Raw genomic sequence first — 21,700 nt, forward strand, 5'->3', positions numbered from 1 at the left:
TTAAATGATAAAAAAGCAAAAGGTGAGGCATCTTGGTATCTCAAGACATAACAGATCACTGAGCACTTCCATGCCATTGCACAGAATCAGCTAAAGGCATTTCTTAGTAAAGCCTCTGTACAATATTAGAGAGGGAGCAAAGTTGAACCATAACAATTATTTATATTCCAACTACATGGTAAAACCTAAAGGGTGCAAACCCTGAGGGCTTGGGAAGAGTATTTGGTTCCTGTTTTAGCTTTTAGTGCAAGCAGAATTCCTAATGAAATAAATGAGAATTATGTTATTTCTAAGCAGAGTTAATTTTGTCTGTTAGCAGTCAGCGTGAGAGAATAGCAGTGAAATTTGTGCAATTGCATAGGTCTCCAAGGAATATTTTTCCCTTTAACCTTTGGGGTATAATCAGGGCCGCTGAGTTGCCAACTCCTCAGCAGTTCAGTGGATACCCGGGGTGGTGGCCACCCAGTCAGGCTTTTCCCCCCCTCTCACTCTAATTAATGGTGTTTGGTTCAAACTTCAATACAAATGGACTCAGGTCAAGTAGAAACCTTTCAGCCAAATCCCAAGTCATGTTTTTCTTAGGTAGTGCCATCTTTTCTCTCTCTGTAACTTCTTCTTCACCTTCTTAGTAAATGTGAACCTACCAATAACATACCTGTGCTTTTTTCTCTGTTTAAGATTGTAAAGGCAAAAATTCTACTCAGAGGAGGAATTTTCAAGTGAAAAGCTTCTTGTGCTCTGAGCTCTTGGGATTGGGTTTTAGGGATCTTTTAAATTTCTCCAGTATTCTGGAGGTTTAAAACTGCCTCAAAGGAATCCTGCTTACGCTGAAAAAAGCAAAAATTTCCTTCAACAGTGGGACTATTAAGTAAATATGAGCTTTTAAAAAATTGCTACTATGAGAAAAACATAATAAGAAACAACTACAACTGATATGCGAACAAAATATTTTTGTATTTATATAGTACTTAATCCTTGTCCCTAAAACTACTTACATAACTTTATTGTTTAAAAAAATGTAGTTTCATGCATGAACAATAAAGAACCGCTGAAAATGCTGCTCAGTTCTCTGGTAGTTATGGGTGAGTGTAAAATACCGTATTGATTAATCTATTGCTGCTTCTCTTTTTTTTAAGTTTGATTTTCAGGAAGAGAAGCAAGTCCTAACATCTCTTCAGGAACATTAGCAGCAGAAAAGCATCTGTAGTTGAAGGCAGATCCCATTTTACTGAACATGAACATTTTGTGCCCGGGAGCATGGGCACAGGGCTCTGACCCTGGCAGTCTGTGGCATTAGGCATCCATGAGGATATGGGTTACAATTGCTGTAATAAAATAGGTTTTTAAAAGGCAAAAAATAACTCTTTTGCTATACTTCACTTATTCACATATTTTTTAAATTGGAGAAAAAAAAATCCTAAATAATGGTGGTGGCTTGTGAATTAGAACTGACAGCTGAAAATAATCAGCAGCAGTTATTTTAATTTTCAATGCAGTGTGATAAATCTTACCAGTTAAAGCCTCAGCAGTGTTTTATCTTAGGAGTTCTCTCTACCTACCAGTACAACTACTACAGTCAGCATTGGACAACATTTTGTCAAAATCTTAAAATTACTTTCTTCTAATGTAGCAGTATGAATTCATGGGATTCTTTTCTGTGGGAGCCTCTGTCTCATTGTTAAAATATTTTTTAATATTTTGCAATGAAAGTAGCACTGAAACTCCAAAACAAGTCTGAAGATTTCTTATCTCTGTGTTAAGATGTGGTGACATAAAGTCCAAATATCTTCTGAGATGAGGACATGAAAGAGTGAAAATAAGTTCTTACTAAAAAAAATAGCATAAGGATCATTGAGAGGTTTTAAATGAAACCTAAACTAAGGATAAAGCTGTCATTATAAGAATAATTTGGTGAGAACTGCAGTGTATCTGACTTTGCTAAAAAACTTTGGTATTAAAGAGCAAAGGATGTACCTCTCTAGAGAGTGCTTTGAGGAATGCTCTAAACCTGGACACAGCTTTGGTAGTGGGAAAGACCAAATAAAGAAGACCACTCTTAGAGAAAACCCTTTTGAAACCTTTCAGAGCAGAATGGAAAAAAAATGTGCTGCTGTGATATAGCTGGTTGAAAAAAAAAATATATATATAAGAACAGAATTCTTAAAAATGTAAAAAATAATAAAAAGCTAGGGGAAGGAAAAAAAAAAAGACCCAGGCAGTAGCCATCGGCAAGTGCAAGTTTGGTGTCCAGGTGCTGTGGGCAGAAGTGCATTGCCTGTGTATGGAAACTGTCAAAATGCCAGAGTCTCTTCACTGGCTGGACTAAAATGTCCTGAGAAAAAGCTTTTGTTCAGAAATTCCCTTTTAAATCTGTTTGGAAATACAGCACTTAAGCCTCCACCTACCAACAGCAATCCCAGGAGAGAAGTATCTCTTTTAAAATAAATAAGTAAATAAAGCTGAAAATACATTAGTCTTCTCTCTTAGACATCCTTAGGTTTTTATTCTGTCTGATGTGCTGTCTCTCCCACTAAATAGAAATAAATCTCATGTCTAACCTCCTGAAATGAATATTAGTTACAGTGTTTATCTCATTAATTAGGAAGGCCTTAATGTGAATTAAGTCTGGGCTGTATCAGTTTTATTCTCACAATTATTTCTGGTGTTCCTGAGCTCTGCAGTTCAAAGGGAAGGTGCCTCATCAATCCCCAGGTTGTGACTGGCCCAAGAGCAGGTGTGTGTGAGAAAGAAGGTGCTTTGAGGAATTTATCTTCCTTCCACTGAATGATGTTACCATATAGAGTTAGTTCTGTCTGCTGCAAGATTCACTGCCTCCCTCTGGTGCCTTGGAGGGGCAGAAGGGTGAATAAGGATGGAAGAGATCTGGCAGTGGCTACAGCTAAGGGAGAGCAAAGCTGCTAAATATGCAAGAAAGCTCCTGCTGCCTTCTCATCCAAGAGGGATGTATCTCCTGCTGCAGGTCAGTGCTTGTCAGGCATGATCTTCACCTGGGGTATATTAAGGTATGAATTAATAGGAAAATTCTAGAAATTTTACATTGCTGAAAAAAAAAATGCATCCGTTTCCTAACAAAACGTTTTGTTCAAGAAAATTTTATCATGTTTTTTGTCCATGTTGCCCTTTCACTGCTAAATCTCGTATGTCTTGAGGCTGAAGTAGAACATTATAATCATGTAAAGTCACAATCTGAAATCTAGGATGAGAAATTGTATCAGTATGGACAGTGTTAGGCTCAGGATTTTGAGGATAATACCAACTCTTTGAATTGAGATTGTCCCTGATGATCTTACTGCTGCTGTAGGGTTGCTCTGCCTGAAGTAAACTTTCACAACTGTTCCATTTTCTCTGCAGACTGTGTACATAACTTGTTGACACTGTTCGTGGAGTAGGTACCAAAAATGTGGAGATAATTAAAGAAATATAGAGGGAACCCCCTCAGCAGAAGTTAAAAGTAGTGGACATTGCTAATGGTGACTGCTGTGTGTTCTTTGTCTTGTGTATTGAATTGAGTCTCTTGCGTTTATTAAAGTCAAGGAAAGGCACCATTGACTGCAGGAAGATGGATCATTAGGGAAATCTGTGCTTGAATCAGAGTTTTGAGAGCACACACTGAGCTCCCTGTTTCTAGTTTCTTTTGTTGATTGTTCAGGATCCAGGGCAGGAAGGATCAGAAGAGGTGAAGAGAGGGAATTGAGCACAGATTTCTGTGACAACTGATAGTTCTCTAACAATGTCCCTGACTGCTTTTATTGGGAATTGAACCATCAAATGGTATTACTACAATAATACTCAGTGCTTCTGTACTGCTGTGAGAGAGGCTGACCTGAATTCCAGGCTGTGTGGAAGATGAGGGGAGCTCTGTCCAGCTCCAGAGCTCTGGATGGGCTGCACTGATGGCAAAGCTTTTGCTTTAAGCTGTAAAATCAATCCTGTGATGTCAGGGCAGGTTGCTCTTTCCTTCCATCAAGCTGTCCAGATTCCAGAGTCTCTTCAGACTTTCCCATATGTTTTAGATGATGTAAACATTTTTCCATCTTTTCTTTTGAGATGCCACTGTACAAGATGAGTGGTTTACTGGGAAACCCTCTAAAAAGAATCAGGTTCTGTTCTTTGCGTGGGATTTCCTCTTTTTCTCCAGGTTTTTCCTTTCCTGCTGTGAAAGCACATGAACCAAGTTCACAAATATCTATGAGGTTTCTGCCCACACTTAAGAGATGAATGTTCAAAATGCCTGTATGAAGTTTGGCCCAGTTCAGAAGCTTCACCCTAATCTTTGGAAACCCTTGTGATAAAGGTGAACTACTAATTTTGCTGTAGGCAAAATTTTCAAAATGAAGGTTAGCTGTCTCTGAAAGAAAAGCCAAATGGTGCTGCCATGTAAAACCTTTACATTACTGGGCAATGTAGGATGCACATCAACTCCAAAATCTTGAGTGCTCTTTTAAAAGCAAAATTTGAAAGCCTGAAACAGAAAAGAACTTTTTCTTCCCTTCAATTTTATTGTCTGTGAGACATGAATGACACATTACATGTTTCTTGTGAAATAAGTCTGCTTCTAAAATGTTAGGTGGTTGAAAACCAGAAAAATATTCTTGTTTAATCACAGAGGTGAGCTGTTCTCAGGAGCAGCTATATTTCTGTATCTAGATGCTTGTCCTGGTCAATCATTTGGGCCACTTGAATTTGATATTACTCAGGCACATTCCCTGTTTTTATCAGAGTCCTTTTCTTGTCATCTGAATACATTTTTAGAACTTATTTTTCCCCAGTCCTTTTTCTACAGATGTAATTTAGAGGCCTATAAATCTGTGCAATGACTCAAAACAACAGAATTCACAGGAGATGGAAAAGATGTCATTTTCCTTTTCACAACTGCATATTTGCTTCTGAAAATTGTTTGCTCAAATGCTGCTTTAGCACTCAGATTTGTGTTTGTATCATTACATGGTTGGCCATCTCCCTGATTATGTTGAAGTGGATGATGTTTGGCCAAGAAAAGGCTGTAAGTACTTTGTGAAAGATCATTTATTGTAATCTAGAAAATAAGAGTTCTGTCCAACATTTTTGAAAGTTCAAGTGTTCTCTTGATGCAGTGGATGACCTCCTCTGGTACACATGAATGATAATTTTCCTCTTTGAGGTGGATGTCTGGAATTACTGTTATGTATGTCTGGAATGTCCCTTTGGTCACTTTGTGTCCCCTGTCCTGACTGTGTCACCTCCCAGGCACTTCCAGCTTACTTGGAGCAGGGAAAGCAGAAAAGGCCTTGGCTCTGTGCAAGCCCTGCTCAGTAATAACAAAAATCTCCATTATTACCCCTGTGTTCAGCACAAATCCAAAACACATCCCCATAAGAGCACTGTGAAGAAAATTAATTCTACCCCAGCCAAAACCACCACAGTTCTGAATCATGGATTCCAGCTTGGAAGACTGAAAATGGGAGGCTGTTTTCTGGACATTTTGTTTTGATGCAGCCAAAGTGACTCAGTTGGACAAAGCTGAAACACCTATTTCTAAGGAATTAAAATATCAAATGCATTCTAAGTTATACAACAAAATATTTTGATTTTACTTAGATTCTAAAGCACGTGTAGTGTTTCAGTCCAGTTGTACGCATTCTGTTTGTGGTGGTGTTTGCATTCACAGGATGTTCTTATGAGCTGATATTTCAGACAGGAGATGGCTTTAGTTCTCTGGGCATGTGGGTATAGCTCATAGAGCTCACCGGAGCCTCTGAGCAGGTGGAGAGAGCCCCCCCAGCTCAGTTTGGTCCCTCTCCTGCCCAGCTGAGGTGGATCCATCACTGCCACAGCTGTCCTGCAGAGCCTGAGTGGGGATAAAGTGCTTTTAGACACCTTCTGTGAGCTCCAAGCTTCTTCTCTAAAGGCTTAATGCCTGTAGCTACGCTAGGAGGGAACGCCTGGTTTTAATCCAGTGTGATATAAATGACTGAGGGAGGACATTCTGCAGCCTCTGGGTGTCTTGTGTTCATTCCCTGTGTTTCACAGAAGCCAAGGAAATTTTCACCTAGCCTTGAGAATTTGTTGAGTTCAGACACAATGGGAATGGATTCTGACATAAACCCCTTTCCCTGAAAATTTTAAGGCCAAGTTTAAATCACACCATTATAGTTTCCTGTGAGCATATGTAGCTTATGATTTATTTTTTTAAGATACTGCATCACAGCTGAGTAATTCTGTTTTGTTTAGTTTATCCTCAGTCTATGTAATTTGTAAATGTATATTTGCATGAATAATTACCTCTGAATAAGCTAAACCAAGCAGGCTGGCAAATACAGATTACTCTTTTTTCTTAGGAATATGAATGTACGAGCAATGTGACTCTATGCTTTAGGGACTAATGCTGCTAAATAGCCTTGCAGTTAACTCTTAAAAAGGGGAGGGATATAAGCAACATTGAACACATACAGAAAAGAATAATTAGGATTTAAAATTTTGTCACTAGTGAAGCGACAACCAGCGCTGCTTAACGAAAGTTTAAAATAATATTTCTGGTAGTATTTTAGGCATCTAATGATTTCGTGTCCTTCAGTTTTTTTAACAGAAGGCATTGTTCTTAGAGATTCCAAAATAAATAAATGTCAGTTTAATCTGTCTGAAAATAACAGTGTTTTTTGTCAAAAACTTCAAAAGCTAGATTTGTATGTATTATGTAAAATTGAGTAAGAAAGTTAGAAAACAGAAAATATGAAGAAAACCTACCCTACTATGTTGTTTGGATATCTTGCTGGATATCATGAGTTAAGAAGTAATATTTAAATACTAGTTTTACCTTTTGGGAAACACAAAGGATATGACTGGGAACAGAGTTGGGAGTTATGAAAATTAAAATAAGAAAATATAAAGTGGAAAAAAAAAGAACTGAGTTGCAGCAGTTCAGATTTATTTGGGGCTCTGTAACCATAAAATACAGGAGAGCTCTTTTCTGTAGGCTATAAAAAGGCTTCGATCTTGATTCAGTCTCCCTCAGAGTTGACAGGAAAAAAGTCTTGCAATAAACTGTAAGAAGCAGGGAAGCAAACAAGTTTAACCTCAGTGTCTTTCCAGAAATGGTTCTGCAACAGCAAAAGGAGCCTGGGGGAGCAGCTGCAGGAGAGCCCTGTCTGACGGGGCTGTGAGAGCTGGGCAGGTGGCACCAGGGGGAAGGCTGAACATGAAATGTGTCTGTGACTGAACTCTGTCTGCAAGGCCAAGCTCCATCCAACTGAGGTTAAGGGACATCTCTTTTTTCTCTTGTTTTGGTATAAATTACAGCTTTAGCTGTCACTGTAATGCAGTGTGCAATTTTATGTAATGAAACCTAGACACAAGAACCCTTTCTGACTGTAAGCTGGCACTGTGAGTCATATTGCATTGAAATGCTCCAGAGTTCCATTGTAGGAGCAGGAATATTGAAGCAAAGAAATGAAAGCCTCTGTAAAGTGCTAGCAACCATTAAGAAAAGATGTCATGAATCTGTTTGAGGAGCAGGGCTTGTAGGTAAAACATATAGCAAGACTGAGGTTCTCTGATTTAAATCTTCCCATGTTGGTCAGAAGCACCTCTTAGTCTTGTAACAGAGAAAAATAATCTTCAGTTAATCCAGATGTATAATTATTTACTTTTGGGGCTCAGACAGTCTGTTACTTTTCTTGCCTGGAACCAAGTCAAGAAAACTCTGCCACTTTTCTTGCCTGGAACCAAGTTGAAGGAAAAAGGTTGAAAGAGAACTTTGGATATTTACATTTCTGTAGAAATACAGTAAGTATATAAAAGATAGTTATGGATGGGTATTTTGTCTCTGGTGTGCTCAGCAGGACGCTGGTTGTGGCAATCACAGCTGTGGCTCCCTGATTATTGAAGGATGCTTTTGGCTGGACTGGGAACAGCTCTGGTGAGAAAGCGTAACAGAGTTTACACCAACAAAGGATTTGGCACAGCTCTTTTATCTGCCCTTCTCTTTCTTCCTTTTCTATAATTTTAAAGATCAGCTAGTTTTATATTTGCAGCTTTCTTCACGTTTGTTGATGTCCAGCTTTGATCTACAACCAGCTTGAGTTTGCTTTTATGCTCTGCTGAATGCTGCCTTCAGCCTCAATTTCAGAGCTGTGCAAATAAATTACAGCAATGTGTTTAATTAAAGTTTGTCTCATGTCCTGATTGCAGACTGTTGGCTTCTCAGATACAATTTGCAAATATATTTTGGAGTTTTATTTTAGGCAGGATGACTAGTTGAAGGTTATTTAATTGTGATTGATTGTGCATGGGATGTTTCTGCTGCCTTTATTTTGTGAGCAACCTGAAAATAGTAGCTGAATGTTGAAGGACAAATGAAAGACATTGGCCTGGATGGAAGGGGATGTAGTGAGCCTGAACGGTTACAGAACTGAGGGTTGATGCTTCTAGAATTACATGTGTGCTTTTTGGAGAAATTGTCTTAATTCTAAGGAATGAGCAATATTTATTAACATTAAATATTTAGTTTTCTTCAGTACTTGGAGTTTCTTTAGGGAATCTATTTCTGAATCTATTTTCTTTTGGTGGGTAGGCAGGAACTGTGAATATGAGAATATGAGGCTTGACTGTGTCATTTTCATATCTGCAGCTTCCACAGGCCTGAGATTCCCCCATTGTTTGTGCAGAATCTGTTCATTAATATGGGTCAGGAGCTTGGCATTTGATAAAATACATTCATCATTTGAGATTACTGAACTGTGGCACTACCAACAGGTAGCATGAAGAGGAGAAGACTTTTCACCACAGCCATTCTGTGGTGAAAATTTCATTTCACCACAGCCATGCTGCTTTGGGTTTGTTTTCTGCCAAGCTTTTAAGAGCTCAGTTTAAAAGCTGCTTCCTTATCTGCACTGACTGCATCCTCATTTTGGTAGTTAGGAACATCCCTTCCTGGGTGTGCCACCTTTGAGTTTTGTGTTGGGTTTTTTGTTTGTTTGTTTGTTTTTCCCCTGAGTGATTTCTTCCCTGAATCTCTTTTGGTGCCTTTTGTCTCCCTGGCAAATCAGCCACAATCTGCCTCTCGGGCAGTTGCATACAGATGTATAGCGCTGTTATTAAAACCTTCTCCTCAGTCAGGTGGACTGATGAGAATGTGATAAGACAAACATATTTCTGTTACTATTTTCGACCTGTTTATCTTATTTTTTTAAATTGCCTCAGAATTGGCAAGAAAGCAAGGTTTAAAAATAGCATCCAGCATCTTCAAGACCCCAGCTGCCACCTGCTTCATATGGTTATTCATATTTTTCCTTTGCAAGACCTATTTTCTTCTGTGTCATCCATGACTGGATGAAGTATACTCTTTCATTCTGTTTCATTTTGGAGATAAGTAGAAGAAATTAGGGTAAAAATCCATTACTGTCTTGATTGTGGCATTTTCAGAGTATTTGTCTTTTATGTTTCAGGGGGGGATTCTGTTAGAATTTTTAAGATAGAATGTTTACAACTCACTGAGCATCATCTTGGGACTTAGAAAACTAATAAGTTGCCTAACATAAAATAATTACTTTTCCTAAAAATGTTTGTTTTATTACCTATCCCTACTTCATTTCATGCATGGGGGAATACTACTGAACTCCACAATGCACATCACAGTTTGCTCCTAAATAGTCATATCTTTCAAACAGCATAGCTTGAAATGATTCGAGGAGTAAGTACCTAATTCAGATGGATAAAACAACTCATTCTTTAGCAGTTTTAGGGTAAGAGGATTTACTGTGGCATAGCTAAACCAAGTAGACAAGTGCTCTTTTTCGGCACCTGATAAAAGGATGAGTCCTCTTTTGTTTTTGAGCAGAATTATCCTACCGCAGGAAAGCAGTTTATCAAATATGGGGAGTTGGGGGTGGGGTGTTTCACTTTTCAAAAAGCTGGTATGTGTAAAATGAGGATTATGTCATGTTGTAAGCATTTCTAAAAACAGAAATGAGAAATAATAGGAAATTCAATCTTTATTCATTTTTGGAGGTATTAGAAATGTTGTGACTAAAACAGGCCTTCCTGCATTATAAATGGTCTGTCAGCTTCTGAATGGATTATTAGGAAGGTAGAAGGTCTGGATTCAATAGGATTCTTCACCATAATTTTGAAGTTGTATTTTTTCAAGATTTAATTTTATATTAGATGTTAGGATCCCAATTAGTTGAGCCCCAGTCCACCTAATAAAACCAAAACTGACTACTCTGAGCTAGTATTGCTGTACTGTATTTAATGAGACTTCATTAATACTGCAAAGTATTTTGCTTTTTATTACAAATTTTACTTAAGCGTTCAGGTGCAGAATAGAGGAAGGGGTAAGAATAATTTGCATAACTGTTTTCATAATTTAATGTGTACCTATTACTTTCTGGAATGTATTGCCAAAATGTTACGACTTTGTTCTAAACTCTTACAGTGAATTATTGACTTCGTTTGGCCAGAGATGAGCCACATGTAGTTTTACTTAAGAAAAGATTTAATTCAATTTTTGTTTGTAATTTTAGCTAGAATTAGAGGTGCTATAAGCTGTGCAGACCTCTGGGTGCTAGGCTATACATGCTGTTTCCAGAATGTGATAACCTCTGAGCTTTAGCAGATCTATATTTCATGTGGAAGATGTGTTCATTTTTCAGATGAAATTCTCTTCTATTACAGAACAGAATTCTATTCATTATGCAATTTCTTACATGTACTCTTAATGTATGAATGTACCTAATAGCTTTGGTATTGGGGCTGACTTTAAAAATTTGAAGCAAAGCACATGGTTTGCAGAGTATTTGGGGCAGCAGGGAGTCAACTTCTGTTTTCCACATAATTAAAAAATGAGCTGTGCTTTTGCAGTACCTCCTGTTCTGCCTTTCTTGTTGAGCATGTGTTTCCTGGGAAAGACCAGTGGGCTTCTCTTGGAGATGCAGTTTGCATCCATAAATTAACTAAGAGCATCCAAGGGCAGTTGCTAAACGCTTTAATAATTGTGCAAACATGTAGTTTTGTTGTTTACAGAGCAGTGGATAGCACCCTGGAGAAGCAGTGAGCCAAAGGGCTGTGCAGAGCAGCAGCACATGAATGTGGATGGGCAGGGAGCTCATTTCCACACAGGCATGCTGGAGAAGCAAATGATCTTCATGATCCTCATGTTGGGGTATTGATTTTGCCTCAGGAAAAGTCAGTGTTCTTTCTCTCATACAAATAATGACAGCCCTGATTTTTGCTTTGGAGAATAGGTGAGGAAGGCATTGGTTCCAAAGGAATTTGATAGAGGAATCCTAGAAATCAACCTAGATATAACCTCCCATAACCTCTCAAGCCAAGAGACTTCTGAGACACTAATAAGCATTGTATCTAATGACATATGTGTAGGTGTAAATTAAAATAAAGATAAGAGCTACTGAAAGAGGTAAATAACTTATGAACTTAAGCAGCCTGGTAAATACCTATCTTAGGTTAATTATTTAAAACTGGAGGCATGAGATTAGGTAAAACATAAAATACGTATCTCTAGTATGAAATCTTCACTTGAATTTATCCTGCTTTTCAAATACTGTGACCATACAGGAAAATAATTATATTGGCTAAATAGTTTTCTAGTTCTTTAGCTATGAAAACCCCCATTTATTTCAGAAGAAGCATTGTGAAGTGTGAGCTGTCCTGTTCTACATTTCATTATTTGGTGTTAAATCTGATGTTTGCCTGTTCAGAAGTGCCTTATAACTTTGGTTGGCTTTTCCACATACTTGGTTTGTACAGCACTGATGACATATTGCAGACTTGGAAACTTTTCTGAAGAATTCAGAAGAATTTAATAAGACAGGAATCTTGGCAAAATTTTTGTATGGTTTCAACTTGAATGTTGAGATGCAAACTCACACAGATACAGTTTTTTTAAGGGTAAATACTTTCCTAAAATACCCATGTTCAGGAATCTACTAAAATTTCACACATCCTACACATCCAGAACAACTGTTGCTAGAATTTAAACAGTTTGTGTAGGGATACCCAAAATCAGAACTGTTGCCTTTGGCAATGAATCCATACTTAAGTTACAAAGCTGAACTGAAAGAGAAAACTTTTCCATCTTGTACTGCTCCTCTGATTTTAACACTGATGCAATATTCTCCTGTCTTCTTGTACTTGTGTTTTGTGTGAGCACTGGGTACGGATTTAGTGGATCCAGAATGTCCTCAATGATGTCCTGAGAGCTTCATAACATTCTAAAATAGTAATGTACAAGACTGATTATCCTCTTACTTTTTTTTCACCAGAATTTATTGCTACGAATGAGTGAGAAAAATGCCCTTGGTCAATCTTAAATGATATATTAAAAAAAAAACTTGAGAACTCATCTTGAAATATTTTTCCATTACTGCCAGTGCTTGACATTTAATAATAACTTAGAACTTGTTCTATATTTTCTTCCAAAGTCCTAACAGAAGAGCTGAAGATATTCACATTCTAAATGCTTTTAGATCGAAGTGACTCTAAATAATTTGAAAAAGATGTATTAATATAAACATATACAGAGCATAGTCTGTTATCACTGTAGTTACCTGAGTATAATGCTTGGATAACTGATGGATTAAAAGAAAATACTTCAGTAGTTTGGTAAGATTGCTCAGGAGTCACAAAATAAAACTGTGTATTGGTGGAGGTTGTGTTACCTGTCATTTTCAGAAGTGACCAGTAAAATCACTCATTTCCTGAAATACTTTACAAGACTCTGATTATTTTTAAGAAAATAAGCAGAAGTGAATTAGTATCCTTTACACAGTTTTAAATAGATTCCTGTAGCTAATGAGGGGAATTTCTTATCAAAATCAGCATCTCTTATAACCACTTGGAAAAAAGAGGGGGAGTAGTTTATCATAGCTTATGAAATGTGAATTAAAATTGCAAAAAAATTACCTGTCAGATTGAACTTTCAAGGTCTTTGCTATTACAGATATTGCTGATTAGAAGTTGGGGTAAGGCAATTGCAGGACTCTGCTCAGATGCTTGTGCAAACAACTTTGTTTCCATGCAAGGAGCACCCTCAGTGATGTGTGGTTGTAGCTGTAGCCTGAATTTTGTCTCCTCTTTGCAGGCAGAGCTTGTTGATGTCCAGTATGGGACCATGGAAGACCTGATCCGGATTCAAGCCATCACAAACGTGACCAAAAAAATTGCACTTTTGAAGCTTGGACAATCACCTTTGCTTTATAAGGTTAGTTACACATCAGCTGAATTATTAATTTGGTGGGTTGGGGTTTTTTTGTTTGGTTTTTTTTTGGGTTTTTTTTTTTTTTTTTTTGCTTTAGGTTTTTTTTTGTGTGTGTTATTTGTTTGGGGTTTATTTTGGTTTTTTTTTCAGTTTCAAAATACAAAAACAGAGTTTGCCATTTTCCCCAATAAGTCAGACCTTATTGACACTCAGATTCTTCCTCAATACTCACCCCTCTCTGGGTGTACTAGAAGCCTTTTGATAAACAGAGAAATCACTGAAAGAACTAATAAAGCAGAAGAGATTGTGTCTGGAGAGGGTGTACATGGGTGTATGTGTATCCATCCTCTCCAACCCCAGCTCTGGCAGAGAGCACAGAGCAGGAGCTCACTAATCCACTTTTGCACTAAACATAATAAACCACTCAACATATAAACCACATTTAAACTCTAAACATCCAGTAACTGCCTTCTGTTGCAAATATCTTATAAACAAAATTGCTGGCTTGACTTTCAGAAAATACAGAAAGTATAGTAGCTCAGTAAATGCTTAAACAATTCATTCCCAATTCACAAAAGCAATTATAAAAGAGCAGTGACTCCAGATCTTGAAGTTAAGTAAATCAGGACCTGCTCTGTTGGCCATAGAAAGCCCAGCCAGGACTGCAATACAGATTCAGAAAATAACCACTTAATGTTTTTTTCTATAGGAATAAGATTTGTCTCAATAAAAATGCCATTTTCAACTGAGTAGGTTTAGCTGTTTATTTAAATTATTTAGATGCAATTTAATTACGCCTGTGAAAGGTCAGTTGTCATTGCTGGGACTCGCTTGTTGCCCATCATTTCCAGCAATAGATCTGATCCTGCATTCCACTGCTGACAAAGCCAATGAAACAGCAATCAGGGCTCATAAAGCAGGGATTTGATAAAGATGGAAAGTTTGCTGTAGCAGCACTGTCTGTGGGATGGACTTTTTACCAATTTGTCTTCCTGTGAACACTCACTGTGTCTGAATTACCAAGCAGCCTGAAGGAGAAGAGAAAACCAGAAGGTGCTGAGGACAAGGCACATCTCAAGAGCTTTTTGTGTGGGTTGGCTGTTAGCTGGTCCCAAATGTGGGCTGTTTAATGGCTGAGGTGCATTAGCTACATTTCTGGTGCCCCAAAAGAATCAGTTTTGCACGTTCAGAGTGTGTTATACAGCACAAACCAAAGTGTGGTGTGATCAGGAGACTGACTCGAATGTGTGCTCAGGGTCTGAGGTAAAATTACAACCACCCAAACCTGCTTTCCATGTTCTCCTCGCAGAAAGTTTACCCTTTTTCTTGAGGCTGTAAACTACCCTTTTTTAGAATATAATTTGTGTCTTTTTGGCAGTGGAATAATTGTAAGCTTTACTTTGCTCATGACTGTCAGTAAAGGTGTAGAAAGATTATCAGAAGTAGATTCTCCTTTCCTAAGGAATATTTGATGTGAAATATTGCCTTTAACTGCAAGTCCTGCTGGTTTAAATGAGCCCAGTATCTCTCTGCTGAATCCTCTCTTTGTATCTTTTTTTTCCCCCCTAATGTTTATGTTTCTGTACTTACTGAGTCTCACATTTCTGTTCCAGCTGATACTTCCCTCTCCCTATATTTTCCTTATCTCTGCCTTCCATGTGCTTGGTTTTACATCACATTAAAACAGAGCACTAGTTCATAAGAGAGTTGTGGCTATAGAAACATCTATACTTAGTGGGTTTCTTTCCACTTTTTGTATTTAACTTGTATTTTTCATGTGTTAATTTCCTTTAATTTTTTTTCATTGATATTATTTTATATTATGCAAGTATCTCACTCTGAATTGGAGTCTTTCTATTATAGACCCTGCACTGAGGTTCCATCTTCTTAACAGTTTCTAATTATGTCTCTATTTTTCAGTTATATCTCCCTTGAACAGTTACGCTTTTTGTCTTTCTCACTTTACTGCTTTTTTTCATGTGGGTTTTTTTCTGTTTTCCCCTTTTGTGTGTTTAATTTGCCTTTAAAAAAATATTTGACTGTTCTTTCTTTCCATACTGAGTCCTTTGGAAAAAACCTGAAAGAAATAATAAACTACTGCTGGCAGAAAAAAAATCACCATGAAAACTGAACAACAGTTCCTTTGTCTTTACATCATATTAAGAGAAAGGATGTGCTGGTAGAAAAGAACTTCATGTTCAAGGGGCTAATTTACAGAAATAAGTCCAAGTGATGGAAATTTGAATATTTGGAAAAATAGTTGTATAAATGAGTATTTTTGCAGTATGGATTTAGTTTATAAAGATTGGATAAGGTACAAAACTGGGGGAGGATTAAAGTTGAAAATAATTCAGAGCTTCTACTTTCAGTCTTTCAGACTGTGCCCAGCTCTCATATCTTTAGACACTGAAAACAACAGAGTTCAGAGCTTGGAGTAATTTGAAATTTGAATGTACAGGGAATTTGGAGTAGGCAGAAAAGCCTGAAGTTAATGTGCTGTTAAAAATATGCAGTTTAGTCTTAAACATGAGTAATTCTGATTAAATTTCTTAAGGTTCATAAATTTAAGCTGCTTTGTGAGAAAAAGATTTGCAGAATTCTGACCTGGAGTTATTTTTGTAATTAGATATGATTTTCAGATTTCACTGGGAGTGTTGTGTTTCTGTTCCACTGGATCAGTGGTTTCTGGTCAGGGGGAGTGAGAGGGGCAGCAGCCATGGCAGTGGCACCTGTCCAGAGCCACGGAGACACATCCTGATCCCTTAAGCTGGACTTCTTCAAACAAAGAATGTGTTGCCTCAGCCACATCATAAATTACAGCTATAAAGAGAAAGAACATGGATCCTGCCTTTATAGCAGGGTATCTGCTCTTGCAGCATTGCCTCTGTAGGGGAAAAAACCCAAAACAAAATAAAAAAACCAAGTAGTTTACATTGCTGTGATTAAAAAAAAAAAAAAAAAAAAAAGATAAAAAAGTGCTATGTATTATATATATGTATGTATATATATAAATACCAGAGTGGAGCAGGGGTTTGAGAGGGTTTTTACCATTGTTAGGGCCCTAAGATCAGTTAGTGAGCAAGACTCTATTATAGATTAATATGAAAAGTGAGGGAACAGGAATAGTACAACAAGGAGCAGGCAAGACTATTGCAAAGGCAGAATCCTTTTCAAATGAAGCTGAGAGGTTCAGGAGGTTACTATGCCCAGCACCTGGAGTGGCAATTTCTTATATCAAGACAGACTGAGGCAGTGGGCTGGGCTGTGGGGCACCTGGGGAGCATCCATGTGACAGGGAACTTGGCATAACTAAGTCTTTTTGGTCTTGTTAGCCACAATAATTCACAGTGCTGGAAAACTGACAGAAGGAGAAAATTCCAACCGTTTCAACAACTCCTGGAGGGATCTTGTGACTACTCTGAGACACTTTTAAGATCTGGATTGCTGCTGAATAAAGAGGGAGCTGGATTTAAGAAGAAGAAAAGTTTCCTTTAGCAGGGAGCTGAAATGAGACAAATGTAGAAAAGAAGTGAGGCAAAACTTCTGCAGGGAATTGCCATAAAAACCACATTTTCTCACACCTTGAGATTGAAGGTGACTTGTCTCCTGGTGTCCTGGCTAGAAGGAAAATTTGTGTTTTGGTGGAACTCTGGTTATTGGGGTCACTGGTGAGGTTGAGTAGCCAGTCAGGAGGTCAGAGCAGCCTCCTGAAGTCCTTGAACCAGATGGATCTACAAATGTGGCTGGTGAAAGATGGTGAAGTTTATTACCAGTGATTAAGAAATCACTCATGTGGTGTAGAGCACCTTCTTGAGAAAGAGCACCTTGAGTTGCCCAGTGTGTTTGTAGACAAGATATTCTAGTAGTGTGAGATGTGTGGTGGCAGAAAGATTGGCAAAAGCACCTTGGTAGCGCCCAGCTCCCGTGCCCTAGAGCACATCTGAGTGTGTGTCACTGCTCTGAGCACAGAAGCCAGAGGAGGCTTTTTTCAGGGAGAACTGCACAGTGGTTTCAATAGCCAGCCTCTGGAAATGTCATTAACAGATTCATTTTTTGAAAAATGTTGTGTGTCTTGATCATGATTTAATCTTTAGGGGTTTCAATTCATAAAAAACCATAATTTTTGTCCTAAATTAACTTTTAATAGAGTAACAAAAGCCCTGAAGGCCAAACCACTTCATCTTTAAAATGTTCACATATTAACATTTTTTTCACATCCATTAAATGAAGATGTTGTTCTACTGTGTAAATATCTTTATTTATTTTAATAATTTACTGCCTTCATAAATATTCATAAAATTGCTTTTTAACTGTCATGAAGTTTAGGAATTTGGAGGCTTGGATGTTTATGCAGAGGTTATTGGCAGGCCCTTATAGATAAGGGTTCCCTAAATAGAAAATATTAAAGTTTCCCAGAATAAAGGTAATTTGCAAAAAGGCTTCCATTTAATAACTGTGTTAATTTAAAATAAGTTTACTTTGGAAAAAGTAATTTCACTTTTCTACAATGTCTACATTTGTTTATTTCCTTCCCTCTGCTACTTCTTATGGCTAGCACATACAATTGTGAAGATGATAGTTTACATTGTAAATCTCCATTTAACGAGGACCCTCCCTTTCCTTCCATCCCTTCCTCCCTCCCTAGAGATACACAAATATATGTGTGTTTGTTTATATACAGTGTGTGCATGTAAATATACAAATAAAAACCGTGGTAAAACCCCAAACATTTTAAAGGGAACATAAACACTTGAGGTGCATTTCATTATTAAGGACACTGGAGTTTTGACTGGGGTTTCTTGTAACCTTTTTTTGGACGGTAGAATTTTTTCCAAGGCTCCTAAAGTCTTTATATACACACATTTCCCCATACGAGTGCTATGGGACTTTTAATGATATTATATCCCTTCCTAAAGCCCTTCTCAAAAAGTCCAGCCATAGACATAGGCAGTATAAATAAAAATTATAGAAAGATATAAAACTATACCTGGGGATCTGGATCTGAAGGGATTATCTAGTAACATCCACTGGCTGTTATAGCATCCTGTTTTTTCAGGTTTGCTCTAATTTACCATCCTCATAAAATCTCATCTCAATTCCCAAAATTCTGAGTTTCTTTTGATAGTCCAAACTGGATTCAGGTTGATTCATTCAAATTGTTGTGCAGAGTTTGCTAAGTAGCCAGTCTACATTTGTACAGGGTACTCTAGTTCTTATTTTGTCTTCAAGGAAGCCCTAGTGGCTTTGTGATCCTATTTCCTTAGCCTTGGTCTCCCCATAATTTATCAGAGATTCTCTCCTTTGAGTTAGTTGCTTTTATTCTTTATCCTTTTTCTCTTCCCCCAAAGACTAGATTTAGTGTACTCATGTTCTTAACCTTCCCCTTCCTCAAACAGCCTCTTTGATCTGTGAGATTTCACACAGTCTAAGGAATGGACCCTTTGCATTTCTTCTCTACTTCCTTCGTAAGCAAATTCTACCTAGGTCTTTAAAAAACTGAATAATAATAACAATAATAACAACAATAATAACAATAACAACAACAACGATATAATAATAATAATAATAATAATAATAATAATAATAATAATAGCAGCAATTATGGCAATAATAGCAATGATAATAATAATCTATACCAAAAAGAAGGTGTTTATGTAATTGAGGTTTCACACTCATCAGTCCTGTGTTTTTAATGAGTCTTTCTGAATCTCTTCCTGATTTTTGATTCATGGAATCCTGCAGAAGCTATTTTGCTCTTTAGTGAATACTGAAAAATTTTATGCTTGTTTCAAAGAAAGACCATTGGCCTTCCTTCATCAGAAAGTGAGACAATTGAGAGATTGGTAGACACAGTTCTGAGTTATATTCCTTTTGCTCTCACTGATAACAATGCTTTTGTGTTCCTTTTGAACAGAAGGAAGAAACCATAATAGTTAAAGAAGCCTGGAGACACCGTGCCTCCATATCATAAATCTGATCTGGGTTGGGTGGACTAAGAAATGTGCCCCAGCCCACTGAGGAAATGTACCAGAGTTAAAAAGCCAAGTCTCTCTGCACAGATTTATGACCTAATGCTTCATCCTGAAGTCATATTTTAATTCTTTACTGGTAAATTTAGTTTAAACATAGCTGGGTAAAAACAAATTGAAAGTACCAATTGTGATACATTTTCCCCTCAGTGTGAGGCACTGTGGGAAAGAAAATCAAGAAGTCCTACTGACTTGAGAAATCTGTAGTTGACAACTAAAAAAGCAGTCAAATAGAAAGTCACAGTGGTTCTGTACTCCTGATTGGAACCAAATCACACTGAGCTCCTGTGTTCAGTTCCTAGAAGGCTGTTAGTGTCCACAGTAATTTTTAGCTGAGCGTGTCAGTTTTCCTCCAACTTCATCCAGCATTTGAAGGATGATGTACAGTGACCTGTGCCACCTAAAAGTGAAACAGTGCCAGTGCAGTTATAAATCCAATCTGTATCTGTCCACATGAGTATGAAATAGTTGACAAAAATTTGCTCTCTCATCCCCTTAGTCAAGTGCACTGCAGTAAATTAAAGAGGGAATTCTGACTCCACTTTTTACAGTAGAAATGGGAAAAAGCAATTTGCCCTTGTAAGCAGTAAGAAGAATATAAGGGGTGGGGTAGCAGAAAAGCAATTGATGTCTGGAAGGAAGCATAATTACAGCACAACTTGTCAATATTCTCAAGTAATTAACATTTTGTTTGCATCAGTAAAAGGACTTCTGGTTATTAATCATTTCCTTTTTGCTTACAAACCCCTGGATTTGATTGCATGGAAGGAGAGATGTGCTATTAGCAGAGTAAACAAGGGGAAATGTAAGTTAATGACCAAAAGTAGGTATTGATTATTCTGCATTTCTGATGCCACACAATTTTCCCTGAATGTTTTGAGGAGGCACTGCTGGTGTTCCCAACTGTAGTTCCTGTTGTCTCTTTCTCTTCTGTGTCAATACAGAAATTTCTGAAGTCCTGCTGGTGAATCAAACACTGAATTCTTCCCAGTTTGACTCGGTGCATAGTCCTGTTCTCTTCAGTAACCCTAAACACTTATATTTCTCGTGGGGAAGTGATTCTAAATATTCATATGCTCAATTGGCTGTTTAATTGCACATTTGCTGCATGTATTGAATGTATCCTTTGAAAAATTAGTCCAGCTCCCATAATGGATTTCTCTTTCCGGAGGGGAAAGTGCTATAGGGGATCTTCTCCTTTTAGTGCAATAAACCTGAGTGAGACACTAAGTGGCTTCCATTCAAACATGGAAAATGGCTGAGTTGTCATAAAGAATTCATTGTGGGGTCTTCTGAAGCCCTTGTCTGATTTTAGAGGTGTGAAACTCAAGCATAATTTTCTATTTTATCAAGCCCTTAAAAAGTGAGTAGTGAATGCAGTCATCCAATTTACCATGTGAGTGCTATGTCCTGATCATCGGTGCAAAGTCAAGTGAAATGGGTTTGCTGTGAGGCAACTGTTCTGAAGCAGAGCTGAGCAAAATATCCATTGCCTCAGCTTGTACCCAGAATCCACACATGACCATCTACTCGTGTGCAGGGCAGTTGGAAACACCACTTTGTCTTTCCTTCAGAAAATCCAAACCTTTTTAATTTGCTCTTCCTGCACATGGACTGGTCATGCTTCTGCTTGTGTTCTTGGCCCTTCTTTTGTTGCTTGTGTAGGGAATTAATTTTTCCTACCCAAGATGTGAATTGAGCTGGTCCTTTGCATTAGTTGAGCTTGGATTTCACAAAAGGGCCATTGACAGACAAATTATCTGGGTCTTTTCCCAGCTCATGTGTTTCCAGCACATTTCAACAGCAGCTGAGAAAGAAGGAAAATAGAATTGAAGATCCATGAGCTTGGAGTAGGGATGAGGGGTGAATATATAAAATCTCATCCTTCCAGAACAGATCTACCTGACCTTTGGTGATTTTCAAAGTGTCAGCCACTGGACTGGGTGAAGCAATGCCAGAGATCTTCAGAAATTTCCCCTCCAGCAGCTCTGCAGAGGAGAGGCACAGACCAGCATGGTCTATCCTGCTTATATTTGATATTTTCTGGAATAGTGATTAGAGGAAAAGGTCATCTATCAGGCCAAAAGTGTTATATAAGTACTGCCCTCATTCTGGAGTGGGTTTGACTTGTATGGTGTGTTCTATAGTAGCTGCTGGTTCCTTTTTTCATTAAGAAGTTATGATTCTTCTCTGACATTTATGCTCTTTTAAATCTTCTTATTTCAGAATGCTTCATAGTAATCAGTTTATTTACATATCTGTGAACTGAGAAACTGGGTTGAAAGGTATCAAAAGTCACTATTATTGAATAAAGTATTTATGTAAAACATGATTTTAGGAGATTATAGAAGTAAACATTTCTGTTCCTAGAATCAGTGTTTTATTTGATAAACCAGGATGTCACAGATTACTCAGTTGAAGAATGATTTTCATGCCTTGTGGCTCTTCAGGATATCCA

At 37.7% G+C, this 21,700-nt stretch overlaps 1 protein-coding gene across 3 annotated transcripts in view; it reads left to right on the forward strand.

Moving 5' to 3' along the window:
• NAALADL2 (N-acetylated alpha-linked acidic dipeptidase like 2) overlaps positions 1-21,700 on the forward strand; it is a 310,270-nt gene that overhangs the window by 133,765 nt on the left and 154,805 nt on the right. For 2 of the 3 annotated variants that reach the window (XM_068200323.1, XM_068200321.1), the window contains exon 4: positions 13,097-13,216. The exons of the other annotated variant lie outside the window; for it this stretch is intronic. In XM_068200323.1, coding sequence (XP_068056424.1) covers positions 13,097-13,216 — 120 coding nt within the window. The remainder of the gene's footprint in view (positions 1-13,096; positions 13,217-21,700) is intronic. 3 annotated transcript variants of the gene reach the window in all.

Source organism: Anomalospiza imberbis, chromosome 10 (assembly GCF_031753505.1).
Source record: "Anomalospiza imberbis isolate Cuckoo-Finch-1a 21T00152 chromosome 10, ASM3175350v1, whole genome shotgun sequence".
Lineage (NCBI taxonomy): Eukaryota > Metazoa > Chordata > Aves > Passeriformes > Viduidae > Anomalospiza > Anomalospiza imberbis.